The following is a 17,743-nucleotide window of genomic DNA, read 5'->3' as shown; positions in this document are numbered from 1 at the left end:
ACTGTTTTCATTTGGTCTTCAACCTGTGGGAACCAGATCCAGCATGGATCTAACTTGGCCACATACTCCAGCATCAGATTCAAGCTCTAAGCTCCTCCCCTACCCATAATGGCCTTGTCTCCTTCCTACCCTCAGATCTTGTTTGCCGCTCGTTAGAGACAGCAGCATGGTTCAGCTGCATTTTTAAGTAAGCAGTAAACTTTTCTTCTCCTTTCAGTTGTCTTTGCATCTCTTCTTTACTTTACCCTACCCTATCCCTGTGTGTTTCATGTCAGTTTAGAAAAAAAAAACTTTTTCATTCTCGTAGTGTAGTATGTTTGGGTTCCTGTGGCCATGGTTGAACTACCCAAGCCAGGCTTCAGGAAATGTATAGAGTGTGGCCATAACCTTCCTCCTTCTGATGGCCACACTGTGTGCATTGTTTGCCTGGGTGTTTACCACTTGGATTCCTGCTGCTTGATCTGAACAGGCTACAATCCCTGTGCCCTGATCAACAAAAGGAATAAGCTGATTCTTAAGGGCCTCCTCCCTTTGGAGGCTTCTTCTTTTTCTTCTTCCACCCCAGCTTCTGGAAATCAATCTCACACCAAGAAGTCTGGGGACAAGGAAAAAACCCCTTTCAAAGGAATGGGACTGGCCTCAAAATCAGTCCCCTGACTGCTCTTCCTTAGTTAAGCTCCCAGCCATGTCACAGCTGAATCTGACCCGGGGCTCTCCTTGACTCCGGTCCTGATGCTTCTCACCAGAGCCACAGACTACACAGACTCAGTCTCCTTTCTCTGCCTTTCCTTGACACCACTCCAGGCCAGGATCAGTGGCTTCTTCCATCCAGTCCTCACAGAGCCTTTCTGAAGCCAAGGTGGACAGGATGATGTGGAAGTTTATTCAGACCCAGATTCAGTTGGGAGTCTTGCCTCCTCCTTCCTCCTCTGGGGCTGGGATCATGCAGTCCATTTTCCTTCCCGTTGCTCCTTCTCTGATCTAACTTCTGGTTTCGGAGTCATTGGGTCCAAGGCTTCCCAGTGTCAAGGTTCAGGTACCTCGACCATTGCCCTGAGTGGTTCGGCTCAGACATTTTTTGAATCGACCAACTCTTGGAGCTGCAGCCTCAGCATCAGATCTGAGGGGATGGAGTCGACTTTGTGGTTTTCGGAGTCGGCCCTTCCTATAAGATTTTCAGTGCCAGAAGGTTTGGTAACAGCTCCCCCCTCAGCACAGGGGGCAGCAGATCTGGTCCTGGTCATCCCTGCTTCTGGGGTTTATTCGCCTTTTGCTTTCAATGTGGTGGAGAGGGTCCTCTCGGCTCTTTTGAGACCCTTGATGCTGTCATCCTTGGAGTTCATCCTGGTTCCATCTTTTTCTGGGCCGGAGTCTGTCACCCTGCCCCCTCAAGGACAGCCTGTTGCCACTGCATCCCAGGAAGTTACCACTGAGAACATTTCTGAATCCTCCCCAGAAATCCCTCCTGAGGAGCTCCCTTGGAAACACATGTGCAAGAGGAGGCACTTGAACTACCCACCAGAGTCCCTCACGGAAGATGCCGACTTGGAGGAAGGGGAGGGTTCCCCCATCACCCCCAGAGGATGTCTCCTTTGGAGACATCATGAAAATCTTGCATCAGCATGGAGGGTGGTCTACCCAAAAGCCCAACCCGGATGAGTCAGCATTCCTGGAGGTGTTTAGCACAGAACCCTCTACCTCCTTGATGTCCCTTTCCGTGGATCACCTAGTGGATTAAATTTCATCCAGGGCATGGAAGGAACCAGATACAGTTGAGCCTATCCCCAAGCGCTCAGACAAAATACTCAGCGCTCCCTTGAAAGGGATCCCCAGTTGATGCCATGGTGGTTGCAGTGGCCAGCAAGAAAGACCTCGCTCAGGAGAACTCTACAGTCCATCATCCAGACAGGGAGTCTCAGACTATGGACCATTTTGGGAAGCGGGCTTAAGCTTCAGCTAGGTTTGCCTTACATGCTCTGAGCTACATGGCACACATTATCAGACTGCAGCGGGACATGGTCGAAGACATCACTGAGTCTGCCCCAAAGTTCATGTCGGCAGAGGAGAAAAAGGTGTTCTCCTATCGGATGGCCACCCTTACCTCAATAAGTCAATACTTCCATGAGGCTCCTATCACATGCTATGGAAGGTGCCTCTAGGGCTGCTGGGATAGGCATAGCCATCAGACATCATGCCTGGCTCCAGCTTTGTGCTTTCTCAGAGCCCTTCAAGGCATCACTTATGAATGTTCTCTATGACAATTCCACTCTTTTTGGTTAGACTGTTCAAGACACCTTAGTCCAGAGCAAGAAGGATGGGAAGAATCTGTCTGCGATCAGGATCCACTTCTCCACCCCACAATAATCCTTGTCTAGGAATCAGCTTGGGGTGAAGAAGATGTGGTTCTGGAAATCTCAAAGCTCTTCCCACGATGCTCAGGATTTGCCTTACCCTAGAGGCAGAGGGGGATACAACAGACACTGCCCTCGTGGCAGAGGGTGCCTGTGGAACCTAGGGTCTCAGGATCCCTTCCCAGACAAACCCTTGCAGAAGCTCTGAAGGGTTGCCCGACTGCTCATCTCTGGAGGACGTCTATCTCTGCACCCAACAGCCTGGGAGTCCATCACTGACGATCGTTGGGTTTTGCAGATAATATCCAGAGGATACTCAACCTGTTTCTTCAACCCCCGGTCCTTCCCAAACACCTCCCAGATGTCCCACCCATGCAATGGGAGCAGGCAGCTGTAGAAATTTCCAGGCTGCATGAAAAACAAGTTGTCCACTCATCCCCCCAGTCCAATCTGGATCAGGCATCTATTCCAGGTTCTTTTTAGTGCCAAAGAAAAAGGGGGACTTTAAGACCCATTCTAGATCTTTCAACCCTGAACCTGTTGGTTGTCAAGATGAAATTCCAGATGGTCACCCTTCAGTCCATTCTGCCCTTCCTGCAGATAAATGACTGGATGTGCTCAGTGGACCTCCAAGACGTGTGCTATCACATCAAGATGAACAGGAGCTCTCAGAGTTTCCTCTACATCCAGCTGGGAGCCAGTCATTTTCAGTTCAGAGCACTCTCCTTTTGGCTCACCACCACCCCTGGGTGTTCACTAAAGTAATGGCAGAAGTGGCGGCTCACCTGTGGCTGCAGGGGTTTCAGGTCTTCCCCTACCTGGATGATTGACTCCTTTCCGCTCCCTCCAGGCATCGACTGTGTCAAGCCAGGGATCTTCTTCTCAAGACTACTCATTATCTGGGCATAACTATAAATCTCAACAAATCCCAACTGGCACCATTGCAGGTTCTCAGTTTCATTGGGGCTCATATAGACACTACCCAAGGCAAGATGTTTCTACCTCTGGACAGACTGCTGTCCCTTCGACATCATGTCTCTTTCATCTTTCAAGCCAAATATCCCCCAGTGGATTTAGTTCTTCATGTGATGGGGTACATGACAGCCACAACCACTCTCAGTCCACTGGCATGCCTTCATATGAGATTCCTTCAATGGACTCTGGTGGTACAGTGGTCCTTGCTAGACCTTCCCTTATCACATCTGGTTTGATTGTCTCAAGTTTGCAAGGATTCTTTTCTTTGGTGGCTTCAATCCCTGGACCTCCTTCTGGGTCATCCATTTGTTCTTCCCTCCCCTGTGATCACAGTGATCACGGATGCCTCCCTGCTTGGGGGGGTATTGCATGGGAAGGACGGACCAAGGCATGTGGCCTTCCTTGGAGACCCATCTGCATATCAGTGTCCTAGAGATGAGGGCAGTGCTTTTGGTGTTGCAAGCTCTACATCCCTAACTTCCTCAGGGGACTATTGCCATTCAGACGACAATATGTCAGCAGTCTGGTACATCAACAAACAGGGGGGACCAGATCTTATCCCCTTTGTTGCAAAGCCATGAGATTGTGGGAGTGGGTGATCTCTGGCCGTTTTCTGGTGGCAATACACATTCCGGGGAGGTCCAACATACTGGCAGACAAGGTCAGCAGATCTATTCTAATGCCTTACATGTGGTCTCTGAATCCTTCAGTAGCAGAGCAGATATTTCTAACGTGGGATCAGACTTGCTGAAATCTCTTTGCCTGTCCTTCCAATGCGAAGTGCAGCGAGTATTTCACTCTGAACCCCCATCTGGGGGGAGCCCTCCCAGAGATGCTCTAGCTCATGCTTGGCCCTCTAGTCTACTATATGCTTACCTTCCACTGCCTCTGATATCCAAGTTCATTCAGAAAGCTCAATGGCTGGGGAGCTCAGTGATCCTCATTGCCCCTTTCTGGCCTTGTCAAGTTTGGTTCCCCTCTCTGTGGTCTCATGCTGTGTATCCACCTTGAACACTAGATCCAGTTCTGGATCTGATTACACATCCCTCAGGGATCCCTCACCCAGACTTAGCCAGCCTGAAGCTCATGGCTTTTCTGCTCCAGTTCCCTTGATAGTTAGGACTCCCGGGCTGTTTTCTCCTGTTAAGAAGATTTTGCTAGCGGCTCACAAATTTTCTACCAGGAAGGTTTACTTGAGTAAATGGAAGTGTTTCTCGATATGGGCTTCTCAGCATGACCTGGATCCTTTCACTGCACCAGTTCCAGTCATTTTGGAGTTTTTGGCGGATATTTTTAATCATGGCACTAGCTTCTCTACAGTTAAGGTACAATTGGCAGCGATTTCTAATTTTCACATAGGTGAGAATTTAGCTTCTTTGGCTTCATCCAAGCTTTGTAAGGACATTTTGAAAGGTACCTTTCTACTTAGGCCTCTAGTTAAGGACCCAATGCCCCCTTGGGATCTCACATTGGTGCTGCAGGCTCTGATTTCTCCCCCTTCGAACCAGCAGCTATGGTTGAGTTGCAGTTTCTGTCTTGGAAGATGACTTTTTTGATTGCAATTACCTCAGCCAAGGGGGTTTCTGAGATTCAACCTTATCTGTCAAGCCCCCTTATATGGTATTTCATAAAGACAGGGTATCCCTGCGGACTAGTCCATTATTCCTTCCAAAAGTGGCATTAGAGTCTAATATTAAGCAGGTCATCAATCTGCCAGTTTTCTTTCCAAATTTCCAAAATAAAGGTAAGTACAAATTGCACTTGCTTGATGTTCACAGGCAGCTGCATTTCTATTTTCATAGAACAAAATCCTTTCGTAAGTCTGACCAACTTTTTGTGTCCTTTTCTAAACCCTTCCTGGGAAAACCTGTCTCTAAAGTTACTATTGCTCGATGGATTTCTGAATGCATTTCGTTGGCCTATAGAGCAAAATTGTTATCTCCATCAAGGCATTTCCGGGTGCATTCCACCAGGTCTGTTGCTACTTCTGTGGCTTTTTGGTCTAGGGTTTCTTTAGATGATATCTGCTCTGTAGCTACCTGGGTGTCATCTCACACATTTATCTCCCATTATAAATTGGAGCTTTTTTCCAGGGGCAAGGCATCATTTGGCTCAGCCATGCTCCGGAACATCCTTCCATGAGGACGTCCCAGGGTTTATTGGTAACTGGGGACTCTGTCCTACTGGTTCAATACCAACAACTTCAGATAAAAAAAGTTATGTACTTGCCATAACATTCCATCTGAGTTGTTGCTTTTCATTTGTCTTCAACTGTCCCTCCCTCCTTCCCCCAGCCTTGTGTAGTAGACCGGATGGAAGAGTCATAGCCCCTCTATACTGGCTAGTCTTTTTTTTTATAGGTTTTGTGGGTAATGCCAGGTTTATAGGCATATGGTCTAGGTTGGGGTGCTGCTGTTCTGCAACAAACTCAATCTGAGGGGAGGAGGGAGACAAGGGCATTATGGATAGGGGAGGAGCTTGGATGCGATGCTGGAGTATGAGGCTGAGTCAGATCTGTGCCAAATCCAGATCCCACAGCTTGAAGACAAATGAAAAGCAACAACTCAGATGGAACATTATGCTAAGTACATACCTTTTTTATGTTGATAGTTGATGTGAGGACAAATTAAAAATCTTTGTGTTGATAGATGTATCTTCTATGAAAGCTCTTGGTGATCACTAACATCTTGATTATAACTGGAATGTTGCTGAGCCTCCTGTGGATTCTGCAAGCACTTTTTATGTTGAGCCATCTCTCTGCATCACTGTTAAATGGTGCTCCAATTGTAGTCTCTACTGTTGATTGGCGAATTACACTCTGTGGGGGTAGAACAAATATTTCCCCCTGACAACAGGCTTCCTATCTGAATGTTTGGTAAAATCCTCTCATTTCACTGAACTGGTGCAGTCCTGATTAAAACTCTACTGGTATTTGGTTGGTGTAAATGCCTCTATGTCTGCCCCCCCTCAAAAAAAATTATGACCAATGGCTAAGGCTGAACACTCCCTAAAATGAGACTACAAATACTTCAGTACTCATAAGGATGCATTTTACAAATGCTGTCTTAACTTATCCAGTTTTCAATATTTTCACACCCTTCTAGAGTGACCACTTCTTGCAGAGTCCAACAGTTGGCAGTGACAGGTTCCCATATTAGAATAGTACCAGAGTCGGGCTTTCTTTTCATATTGCTCCTATACTTGTTTTGCACCCAAGCCTCCTCTGAAACAAAACATAAGTGTTTCACTGGAACTTATGATAACACATGCTATAATAAATAAAATATAGCAAATAAAATATGAGTTGGGTAAAACAGATATACTGTGTAAGATTTATTTGTAAATTGGATCACCAAATACTTGATAAAGCTTATATTTTGTGAGGAAACCAAGAAAAAATTATGATGACTAGTCTGTCAGCACAGTCATTACATTTCCACTCATGTTGTAGGTAACCTGATTCAGGAAAAGATTGGGGCAGTTAAAGCCTAGGGAGAGAGAGAGGTGTAAAGGATTGAAGAACCAATGGTTGCTCTAATTCCTAGGGTGCTAGGTAGTGTTAATGGCAGTGGTCAGACCTCTAGTGAAGAAAGAAAGTTCTTCCATGGTCAAAAAAGTGATAGATGTTTGTGAAAGTGTGTGTGTGTGTGTGTGTGTGTGTGTGTGTGTGTGTGTGTGTGTGTGTGTGTGTGTGTGTGTGTGTGCGTGTGTGTGTTGTGTGTGTGTGTATTGTGAATACAGCTGACAGTAAAAAAAGTCTCCCTATCTTTGCAAGTAGTGTCTCAGAATGAAACAGAGGCAGTGCCACACCCCCAGTTCATTTCAGAGTCTTTCTTTCTCTTGAGTGGTAGCTGAATTACCTCCTCTATTAATATGCCACACTTGAATGGCATTAACCGGGTACATTTGGCATCTAGATCACTGAGAGGGCTGGGTGGTACACTAATTTGTACATGGTCATAGCAGAAAGTGATCCTGAAGGACTGGGACAACAGGATGGAGAGTCCAAAAAGTACTATAATAATTATAGCCTGCAAACGCTGAATGCAACAATTACTTCACTGAAATACAGCACAGATGTAATTATTCTGACTACAGAATTAAGATCCATCCATCCACATCCACAAACTCCTTTTTCCCATTTATGCACATGGCATCAGGGTGTCACTTCACCATTGACAATCATCTAGTGCCAAGGTTTACACTACTGGGTGGCTAACCCTGCTACTGTAGCTCTTTCACACCACACACACACACCTATGGTCAATATAGAGTGTCTAAATTGCCTACGGCATGGTTTTGGAATGTGGGAGGAAACCAGAGTACCAGGAGGAACCCCACATAAACACAAGGAGGACATGCAGACTCTGCGCTAGGCATCCAAGTTAAAAATCAAAATGGAAAACCTCTTGTTGTGAGGCAACAACACTATACGCTGTGCTACTGTGCCACCTGGCTACAGAATTAAGTTACTGATTGAAATCATTCATATGTCTTTGAAATGATCTACAAAATTATTTTCTGAAAGTCACTGGATATGATATTGAAATGCATAAAACTATAACTGAGAAACTATCTGCAGGAAATTTTGTCATTCATAGAGCTGATTGTACTCCTTCCTTGGCTGATGGTGAGGTATGCAGTACTACAGTGTAGGAGAAATACAGGCATGAGTGTGATTACAGGTACTGTTTGGAGGATTTGCATCAATGCAGAAATTGGGGAAAGTAAGAACACAAATGTTGTTATTAAAGGCTAAAATATTTCCTGTCTAAGAAAGATATTACTTAATAAAATTTCAGAATTTTTATTGGTTTGATAAAAGCTGGGGAAAGAGAATGACTCTGTGAACTTGAACATCCTTCTTTGCCAAACAGTAATGTTACTGTATGTTGTTAGTGTAGAGAATGTTATTCAGGTTAATAAAATGAAGGAAGGCTTCCAATAGCCAACAATCAAAGTACATGATTGGCTTTGTTCAACATGAGCTTTTCATTTCCCTAGATGGAGAAGCTAAAGCTACCTCCCATTCCAGAAGAATCGGTAAGAACCCAACAATCTCGAAGAAAACTGCCACAACATCCCAAAGAATTAGTTGTTCTTCCACTTTTGGTAAACATTCCGAATCAACAAGATGCTGGAGCTGAAGGTCACCTAGACGGTCAGATATTAAAAATATTGTCTACTTAACGTTGTTTCAATACTGCAAACAAAAGACTGCATTGTGATAGTATGATATTCTGATCACCTCCATACAACAGAACAAGAGACATTTTATTTTACTTAGCTGCAGTTTTATTAGAATTTACAGTCTGGACATTTCTTATATTTAGTTTAAATGAACTACTGGAGCTGTAGTTTATCATTTAAAGTTGGAATCTCTTAGCTCGTATATCAACATTTTCGTTTGCTTGTTTGGCTCATTGACTTTTTTACATCATGGTTTATTTTCCCATAGTTACTTGTATTGTGCAGCCAACTGTACACTTTCAGTGGTTTCCCCTTGTCTCCACTGCAGTATGACAGTGATGTTGGTTTGTATAGATGTTACGGAGGTACAGGAGCACTTTTGTGTTTTTTTGTTTTTCAAGTTATGCTTTTCAATGTTGAAATATCTGTGAAGCATAACCTATACTATACTAACTCCTCTGAACATACATAAACCATTTAAATGCATTAACGAGGAGTTACATTTTGTTAACTTGTAGCCTTTTTACCAGCTTAGGGTAGTATTCATTATTGTTAAGGGGTCTGTATTTCTGATGCTTTATGGTTACTTTAGATGGATTACAGATTAAAAGCAAAGAGCATGGACTGCAGTGCTAGATACTGAGAAGAAGAAACATAGTCAGATTTATTTATTTTATTTATTTATTTGCATTTTGTTTGCCAGGAAAGTCCACTGGTCCATTTTCAGTGGAGGCCCAGTGTGAAAAGCTCCACAGTATAAGAGATTAACAGTTTGAATTACAAAATTGAATTACGAAGAATAAGTATGTACAAAATATAGAGTAGATACCATGAGAGAAACGTACAGTTGTATAATCTGAACAATCAGTATAGAGTAAAGATCTATATAGTGTACTGTCTCAATAATCACAGTATTATTATCTCACACAAAAAAGGACAATAAGAAATAGTGAGGCATACACGGATGATGGTAAAATTAAGTGAGGGTTCTTACTGACAGGCACTAGAGGTAGTAACAGGTGGTGATATGAACTATAAATAGTAGAAGTAACTGCTGGATGCTTTCTGGATCTCTGGATATGAAGTATTAACTGATGATGATTTTTTTTCTCCCCTTTTCTCATAATTCTGCTGACCTCACATGTGCCCAGGATGCATTAATTGTTGTATATCAAAACTGGGAATCAAGAACAGCAAGGAGCAAGCTACTGTTACGGGAAGGATTAGAGAGTACTAGTTTATACTTACCCAGTAATGAATTCATGAATTCAGGAAATTTACGTCCCATATATGGGCTGCACATGAACTTTTATGTAAGCTGCCATGGCTAGCTATTGCTCCATTACTGAGCCATGATATGTCTTACCCAGAGTCACCACTGGGAGGTGCTACAGCAGTGGTGAGTATCATGCTGTCCTTAAAGAAATCAATCTGCCACTCATTCCTTCTTTCACTTCATATTTCAACTGTATAGTACCCAGTCTGCTAATCAAACCTGTGTCATCTGCAGAGTAGGCAAACTCCCTACATTCACGCCATCAAACTAATTTGCTTAGAATATTGGACCCAACAAGGTAAATAGCTTAAGATTATTACCATCATCTGGGATTTATTCTGACTGGGAAGCCTCACGATATTATTTCATTTATTTAACATTTGTTTACCAGGATAGTCCGACTGGACAACTGGTGTCTCTTTTCAGCAGAGTCATGGGGAATAAAGCTCCACATAGTATAGTGAGTAGAGAAATAACATTTTTTTTCTTTTTTGGTGACATAGTGAAAGGATGATAATGACAATTAAGAAACATGCTATACATCGTAGACACATAGACACAATATGTACAATATAAACTTTCAGCATGGTTAGAACACAGTAATGCAAGACTTTTACCAAGTAATATGTACAATATATACAATGAGTATTGGTGGAGAATAATAACTGTAAACACCAAAGACATAAGGGAATAGAATCTCACATTGGGGTGAGACTTTATTGGGGTGCATGGCAGTTACAAATATGGCTAGTGTAAAGGTATGATTTAAGGAGATATTTGAAAGTGATAGTACAGTTTTGTAATCTGAGGTCAGAAGGTAGAGTGTTCCATGTTTTAGCGACTTCATTAGGGGAAAAGAGATTCACCAGAGCTGTTTTTACATGGAATGGTATTAATCAGATCTGTATTACTGGATCGTAAGTGTCTATTTGAGTTGTAGAAGCTTAGAAAACCGGTCAGAGCAGGGGTTATCTCAGGATAGTATAGTTTTTGGTGGGCAAGGTTGAGCTGGTGGTAGCTTAGTAGATTAGGAAATTCAAGGCACTGCAATGAATGTAGGGAATGGCAGTGGTGGGAGCGAGATTTGGAATTGGTTGTGAACCTGGCGATTTTGTTGTAGCAAGTGGAAAGTTTGCTTAGGTCAGTTTTGTTTAGGTTTGTTAGAACTGGGAATGCATAAAGTAGTGTGGATAGGAGATGGGTTCTGGCTATATCAGCTCTAGACTTGGAGGTAAGGTACCTTTTACAGCGATAGATGGTCTCTAGTATTTTATGGACTTTGGAGATAGCTGTATCTTAGTTGTGGGTCAATTGTAATTCCTAGTAGTTTGGCCCCTGATGCTGGGGTGATGATGGTCTTGTTGGCTGAGAGTATGGAGAAGGTGGGGTTGTTGGTCTTTGTTTGGTGGAACAACATATGCTGTGTTTTCTTGGGGTTCAATATCAATTGTGTCTTACTTAGCCAGTCTTCTATTTCAGTAAAGGATTCTTGGGCTTTTTACTAGAGTAGTTGGATGCTAGGAGCGGAGCAAATCAGGGTTGTGTCGTCTGCGTACTGGACTATATCAGCTTTAGTGGTTGCTAAGTGGAGTAGGTTTGTAAATATGTTAAAGAATAGGGGGCCTAGAATAGAGTCTTGTGAGACACCTAGTGTGACAGGAAGTGGGGGGTAGGGAGTTGAGCCATTTGATAGACTGTTGGCAGTTGTATAGGTAACTTTTGAACCACAGTAGTGTGTGGTTGTCGATGCTAAGGTCAGAGAGGCAGGTTAGGATTCTATTGTGGGAGACTGTATCAAATGCTTTGGATAAGTCTAGAAAGGTGGAGGAGACTAGGTTGCCTTGGTTCCTGAGTGAGTTAATAGTGTTGGTGAAGTTGATTAGGGAGGTAGTAGTACTGTGGGATGGGCGAAATACATGTTGAGATTTGGAAAGTAGATTATTGGAGAGAAGGTGTGTAAGGGGTTGATGGTGGACATACTTTTCTAAGATCTTTGATAGGGGTGAGGGGGTTACAATGGGTCTGTAGCTGGAGAGGTCAGTAGAGGAGCCACCCTTATGAAGGGGAATTATGAATGAGGTCTTCCATAAGGAAGGGACAGTATTTTCAATAATGGATCTGTTTATTAATAGTGAGATACAATGTTACAATCACTGGTGAGTAGGTGCTCTCTTGCAGACACCATTTTGAGAAGGTGTTATGAAACCCTTCTTTAAATCAGAAAGTACAGCTTAAAATATTCAGTAATAAAATGGTAAGTAACTTTGCTTTTCTGAGTAAGAGAAGCATTCAAAGACCATTTTCAGCATAATCACCTGGGCGACAGAAAATGGCACTGGAAACGCATGATAACATGTAGTAGCCATTAATTATAAGGTGACAACATTGTAAATCACATTGAGCTAAACCTACAATCCAGAAATAACTCTAGAGAAAAATAACGAATAAGAGATAGCACTAGAGGAAGAACAGATATAAAGACATATATGTATATAGTTAGGGTGTGTGTGTGTGTGTGTGTGTGTGTGTGTGTGTGTGTACCAGTAGGGGATCAAGACAGAATAGAAATGTATAAAACGTGTAAATGATTTTCTCAGAATAGAAGGACTGGGCTATTTATGCCCAATTTTAAAAGATGAGCTCTTTTTGACTGGTAATCATTAGCATATATGTTATGAAGGAATATGACACCAGAATGAGAGTCTTAAATGTAGTGCATGGAAGGCTGCAGTTACTCTGAAACTGAGAAAAGGACAGGCTTGTTAAGCCCCTTTCCGATGTCAGCAATCTGTTAAACTTTTGTTAAGCACCTCTCAGGTCTCTTGCTAGAGCATTAGCAGGTGTCAGCAGCTATCACAGAAGAACAGTGGGGAGTTATTAAACAAGACATCAGACTTGTTTTCATTTTTTTTTTTCAAGAAAAAAAAAAGGAAAGGAAAAAAGTTTGAACAAGGAGTTGAACAGCTTCCCACCATTCTTCTTGCCTCTCTCTTTGTGGCATCAGTATACATGTTATAGTTTTCAAAACTGTGAAACACACATCTTCCTTTTTCTATGCAGCCGCTGACTTAGTAGTTATTTGTTGATAGGTCCGGATGCAGCACACTGTCATGGTCAGTTGTGGACAACAAACAGCTTTCTATGCTAAGAATGCAACATATCTATGGACAACATACATGCATGGAAAATATTTATCAGTATCCTCAAATATTGCCCACAGCAAGCATTACAGTGATTTTCAAAGGAAGCCTTGCAAATGTCAGCAATAATATATATGTTACGTCTTATATATAAGTCTTCAAACTTTGACAAACACTTGATAGGAAGACTGTAGTCATTTACATATTGAACACAGACCTAAATCATAGTACAGCATAACAGATGTGACATGAAATAAGTAGTAACTTAATATCAGGCAGCTACACTATTTCTCCACATATCGGTAATCCCATACATATGAACATCTCAGACTACTACTGACTTATGTGCCACAATGGCTACCATACTTTGCTCTTCAGTACCATATATCATTAATGGACCTCATTAGCTTGTAATATTTTATAGTTTTGGGGGCGGATAGCACTTGGCGCAATGTCTTGACTTGTTGAGTCCAAAAGTATTTGCCAAAATCCAAACATCTTGCAGAGGATGACAGCACTATTGATATAGAGGGGATAATGCCATGACTATGATGTAGGCAGACTGATTTCATTAGTGTCCTAAGCCTCTGTAAGGGCTGGTTATGGAAGGGAGGGATGATGAGGCTATACCTGCTCATCCCTTTTCAGAGGAGGCATGGGACTAGCATGCTGGCATGAAGCAGGTCATTTCTGAAGCTTCAGTCAGGCTCAGAGCCATGAATAGAGGCCTTTGTAGGTGAAGATACAGTCACAACTTTTGTAGGTGTGCTTACTCACCTAAAGAGGTGCTTACACTTAATAGTTCATAGGTAAGCTGTAGGTTAGCTTCCTTTCTGGACATTTTAAGCCTACCCAGTTTTCCTTTTTGTGCTCAAAATAACCTATCTCATTTGGCTATAGACTGGCTGTACTTATCCCATGGTTGATAATTATGTAGTATCACTAATAAGAATAACTGAGATCATACTATATACAATTTGAGGGAACCCATGCATGGCATAAAGCATTTAGGAGCTGCTGGGGTAAATTTTCTGTTTTGCATACATAGATCTAAGTTGTACTTAAAAATAGACAGGGGTGAACTTTGCTTTATGTGGATGGAGAGTCTGTTCCACAGCGGTGGTATCTTTTGTGAAATATACCTGTCCCTCCAAACCATTCTGTTGATCTATCAGAAGAGGTAAAGATTCCTAGACCGAGTATTTCTGATGACATTTGACTTGCTGATATGCACTAAATCCATCCATAATGGGTTGGCGGAAGCCTTGCATGCCGAACACAGATCATCTCTTAGCAGTCTGTAGGATACTGAGTATAATGACAGGGCTTTGAGTTGGTCCATGTAGGACATATTGTTTATGCCTTGTATTTTTTTAGTAAGGTTCTCAGTGGGGGTTTCAGTTGTTGCATGTAAAGACCTTAACCATTATGCCAACCCTACCCTCTTTTCTAGGTAGCAGTAAAAAAGCCAGTTAACAAGTAAATATATTTCAAAAGAAAGGTATAAAATGTATTGCAGAACATTCAGACTCTTAGATCTTCCACGAGTCTGATAGCCCCCACCCCAGAATGTGTAAATGGATTTTGATATGCACTTAGTGGTGGCCTCTGGCCTCAGACACACCATTTCGAAAACCAACCCTGCTCAGATGTCTGTGTACCAAAGGTTGCTGTAGGTTATGTGTGTGTGGGGGCAGGGGATTGTGTGGTCATTACTTCTTTAATTTTCAACACAGTCAAACCTTAGAGGTGTGCACAAAAGGTCATTATTGTGTTTGGTCTGGGGACAGTGTGGCCATCATTTCTTTTACTTTTCTTACAGACCTCAGATGTGTACAAAGTAAGTACTTTAGCTTGTGTAGGGGCAATGTACTGTCTAAGAGTAACAAACTGGAGTACATTACTGTAATCATTTTTTGCTTCACTTTCCTCACAATCACACATCATGCACATATACAGGTGGTTGCCTTTGGGGGTAGGGGTGAGAAGCGAGGAGGTATGCTTTGTATATTTATGGCAGCTGTCACTTGAAATACATGACAGTGACCATTTGAATCTCTGCTTTCATTCTAATGTAAGAGCAGAGGGATGCACAGACAGTGATTGTCTTTTTTCAGGAGTTAGGAAGGCAGACAGTATTCCCAGATAGAAAGTGTGTCTCCTCACAACAATTGTCTTATAAGTTTATTTTCAGTTAATATTTTGTGCGCGGAACATTAAGTTTTAGGCACAACTTATGTCTTCCTTGAAAGAAAAACATAAGACTGATATTATTTTCTTACTCGTGGTTTTTTTCAGTCCACCATTGAATTAAAAGGTTGGGAAATGCTCTAAATTGCATCCCAGAGCATCTAAAACTCTATGATACCTGGAGGATCCAGCCTGAGTTTTTTCCTATGTAGTTATTACTGTGATGTTTTGATCAGGAAAGGTATGTTGAAATAGTGCAAGGAAAACTAAAACTGAATAGCAAGACTGAATTTATTTTCACTTAATCATAATTTCTTTTAAAGACATCATTGGATGAAAAGGTTATGTACAAAAATAAATAAAAACAAAATGTACTTCAGAGCATATAGAAAGTTGTGGCCTCTTAAAAAGCTAAAGAACAAGCAAGGCAAAATGTGATAAAATGAAGAAAAAGTAATGTGCATGGTGTGGGCAGACCAAGATGGAGGAAAACGGTTGGTAGCACTGGAGGATGTGTGTGTATGGGGGAGGGGGGCATGAAACAGTAATCAGGGCCTAGGGTGCCATTTCACATAAATCCAGCCCTGTACACAGAGATGTTGTAATTTATCATTTGTTACATCTAAATGCCCATAAATGTGAATGTCTCTTTGTGACATGGGCCAACATAATGCTGTACATAGTCCTGTCATAAGTGCATTGCAGTTGCATGTCAAGTCTGTGAGTACTACTCCTAAAACGTTGTAGCATGACCTAAAATTTTGCTTAGGAGATGTGGCAGTGACAGGGTGATACTTAAACTGGAAGTGCCCAGAGGTCCCCCAACTTGACATTTACTGGGGGCTCCCAAAATGCTAAAACTGGCCCTGTCCACATGGACTTTTTTCAAACTCATCTCAACAGTAGTGTCTGGTTTGGTAACCTGGTTAGAGTCACACAGTAGAGGCCAGTTAAAGCTGGATCACAGGATACAGCTCATTAACAGATTTCATAGCCTTAAAATCTGTTTCTAATTGCCAGAAAAATATACTATCTTATCCGTCTCTCTGTGACACAAACTGCGTTCCATCCTTTTCCCCACCCATGCTGACAACTTTTCCTAGTAATCAAGTCTAAATCATAATCTCTTGAGATTTTCTGAGAAGAATCCATGGCATGTTCCTCAGTGACAGGATGTCACATGACTTAGCTACTTTGCAAGAATCCTGTAAATGTTTTAAAATCCTACCTAGATATGTTCAGTTTCATTCCCTTGAGAAAGATTTTAGATGTATCTGAAAGTCTCATTCATACCAGGACACGTCCCTGTACTTAACTTGCTGATTCATTTTATGCTCTGTATTCTGTGCCACAAAACATTTGAATGTTTGGATAGTTTGTCTGGCTACATATATGTGAATTGGTAATCACTGAAAATGGATTTTGATCTCAGCTCTCCTGACTACCAGCAGCCTATTAAGCAGAGTTTATAAACCCCGTTTTTGGCCATCTCTCCTTGTGTATGACACTTTTTGAGGTAAGGTAAGCAAAAAAGTGAGAGTCCCACAACAGTTATATACAGAACCCAATCAGAGAGAACCTAATGAAATACAGGAGTATCTATACACACATGTGTGTAAACCTCCATTAAGGAAGCTATCATAGGAGATATGCAAATTCCTTCTGAAAAGTTAAAATAGTTTGGCAGGCACACTAATGGCATACAGATCTTTAATAATGCACTCAGGCCAACAGACTAGCCTCCATTTGGTATTGACATGTTTCAGTTTGCTTGCCAAAGCAAATGGTTCTGGAGCTGGTTACTTTGTTGCAAAGATGCAAAACTACTTAATGCTGCAGAGAACAGAAAAAAGACAGGAGGTTCATTTTAAACTTCAATATCCTGCACAGCAATTGCCTAACTCTTAATATTCTATCTAGACACATTTTGCACCAGTTTACAGCAAGGAGGTAGAATGGCTTCAAGAAGCCTTGTTGCAGACTGGTATGGGGTTTGGTAATGATATAATTGTTAAGGTGTTTACCTCACACTCACAAGGTACAGGGAATTCTCACCTTTAGAATGTTTAAAATAACCCACAAGGGCAGCTTCCCTAGTGCTTACATATCAGCCTACATCTGCAAGATGATTATTTTTATGCTACAAGGTAAATGAGATATCCATTTCTTTCAGAACACTGCTGGCACTGTGCTGTGCCTCTAACATTTCAGTACTGTATTTGGTGGTATTTGGTCACCACAGAACAGCCAGAGAATCTGTGTTCTCAGAACCAAACAGCTGGGTTTTTACTTTCTGATCCTGTCAGACTCTGTAGCAATCTGTAAACAAGGCTAATATAACCATTGAGTATGGTGGATTCATGACCAGTGAGGAAAAGTCAGCAGTGCCATCCAAAAAAAGTTCTGAAATACTTGATAATACCTTTGGCATGAGAAAAGGACAGGAATCTAGCACTGATGTAAATAAATAATGTTCATTTCAGTGTGCCAGAGCAAGTCTTAAACAGAAGACATACAACTTTATTTAAGAGCGCATCATGGCCATTTTTGAAATACTGTGGAGATTCTGGGACTTTTATCTCTAGGATTTATTGCCACTGCTGCATTGACTCTGAAGAGTT

General features: G+C 41.9%; 1 protein-coding gene across 4 annotated transcripts in view; it reads left to right on the top strand.

Moving 5' to 3' along the window:
- KIAA2012 (KIAA2012 ortholog) overlaps positions 1-17,743 on the top strand; it is a 971,910-nt gene that overhangs the window by 462,489 nt on the left and 491,678 nt on the right. For all 4 annotated transcript variants that reach the window (XM_044075102.1, XM_044075103.1, XM_044075104.1 and 1 more), the window contains exon 8: positions 8,331-8,487. In XM_044075102.1, the coding sequence (XP_043931037.1) occupies positions 8,331-8,487 (157 nt within the window). The remainder of the gene's footprint in view (positions 1-8,330; positions 8,488-17,743) is intronic.

This window comes from Protopterus annectens, chromosome 6.part0 (genome assembly GCF_019279795.1).
Source record: "Protopterus annectens isolate FY-2018-M chromosome 6.part0, PAN1.0, whole genome shotgun sequence".
Classification (NCBI taxonomy): domain Eukaryota; kingdom Metazoa; phylum Chordata; order Ceratodontiformes; family Protopteridae; genus Protopterus; species Protopterus annectens.
The sequence above is the reverse complement of the archived record's forward strand: the minus strand, read 5'-3'. Positions and strand labels throughout refer to the sequence as shown.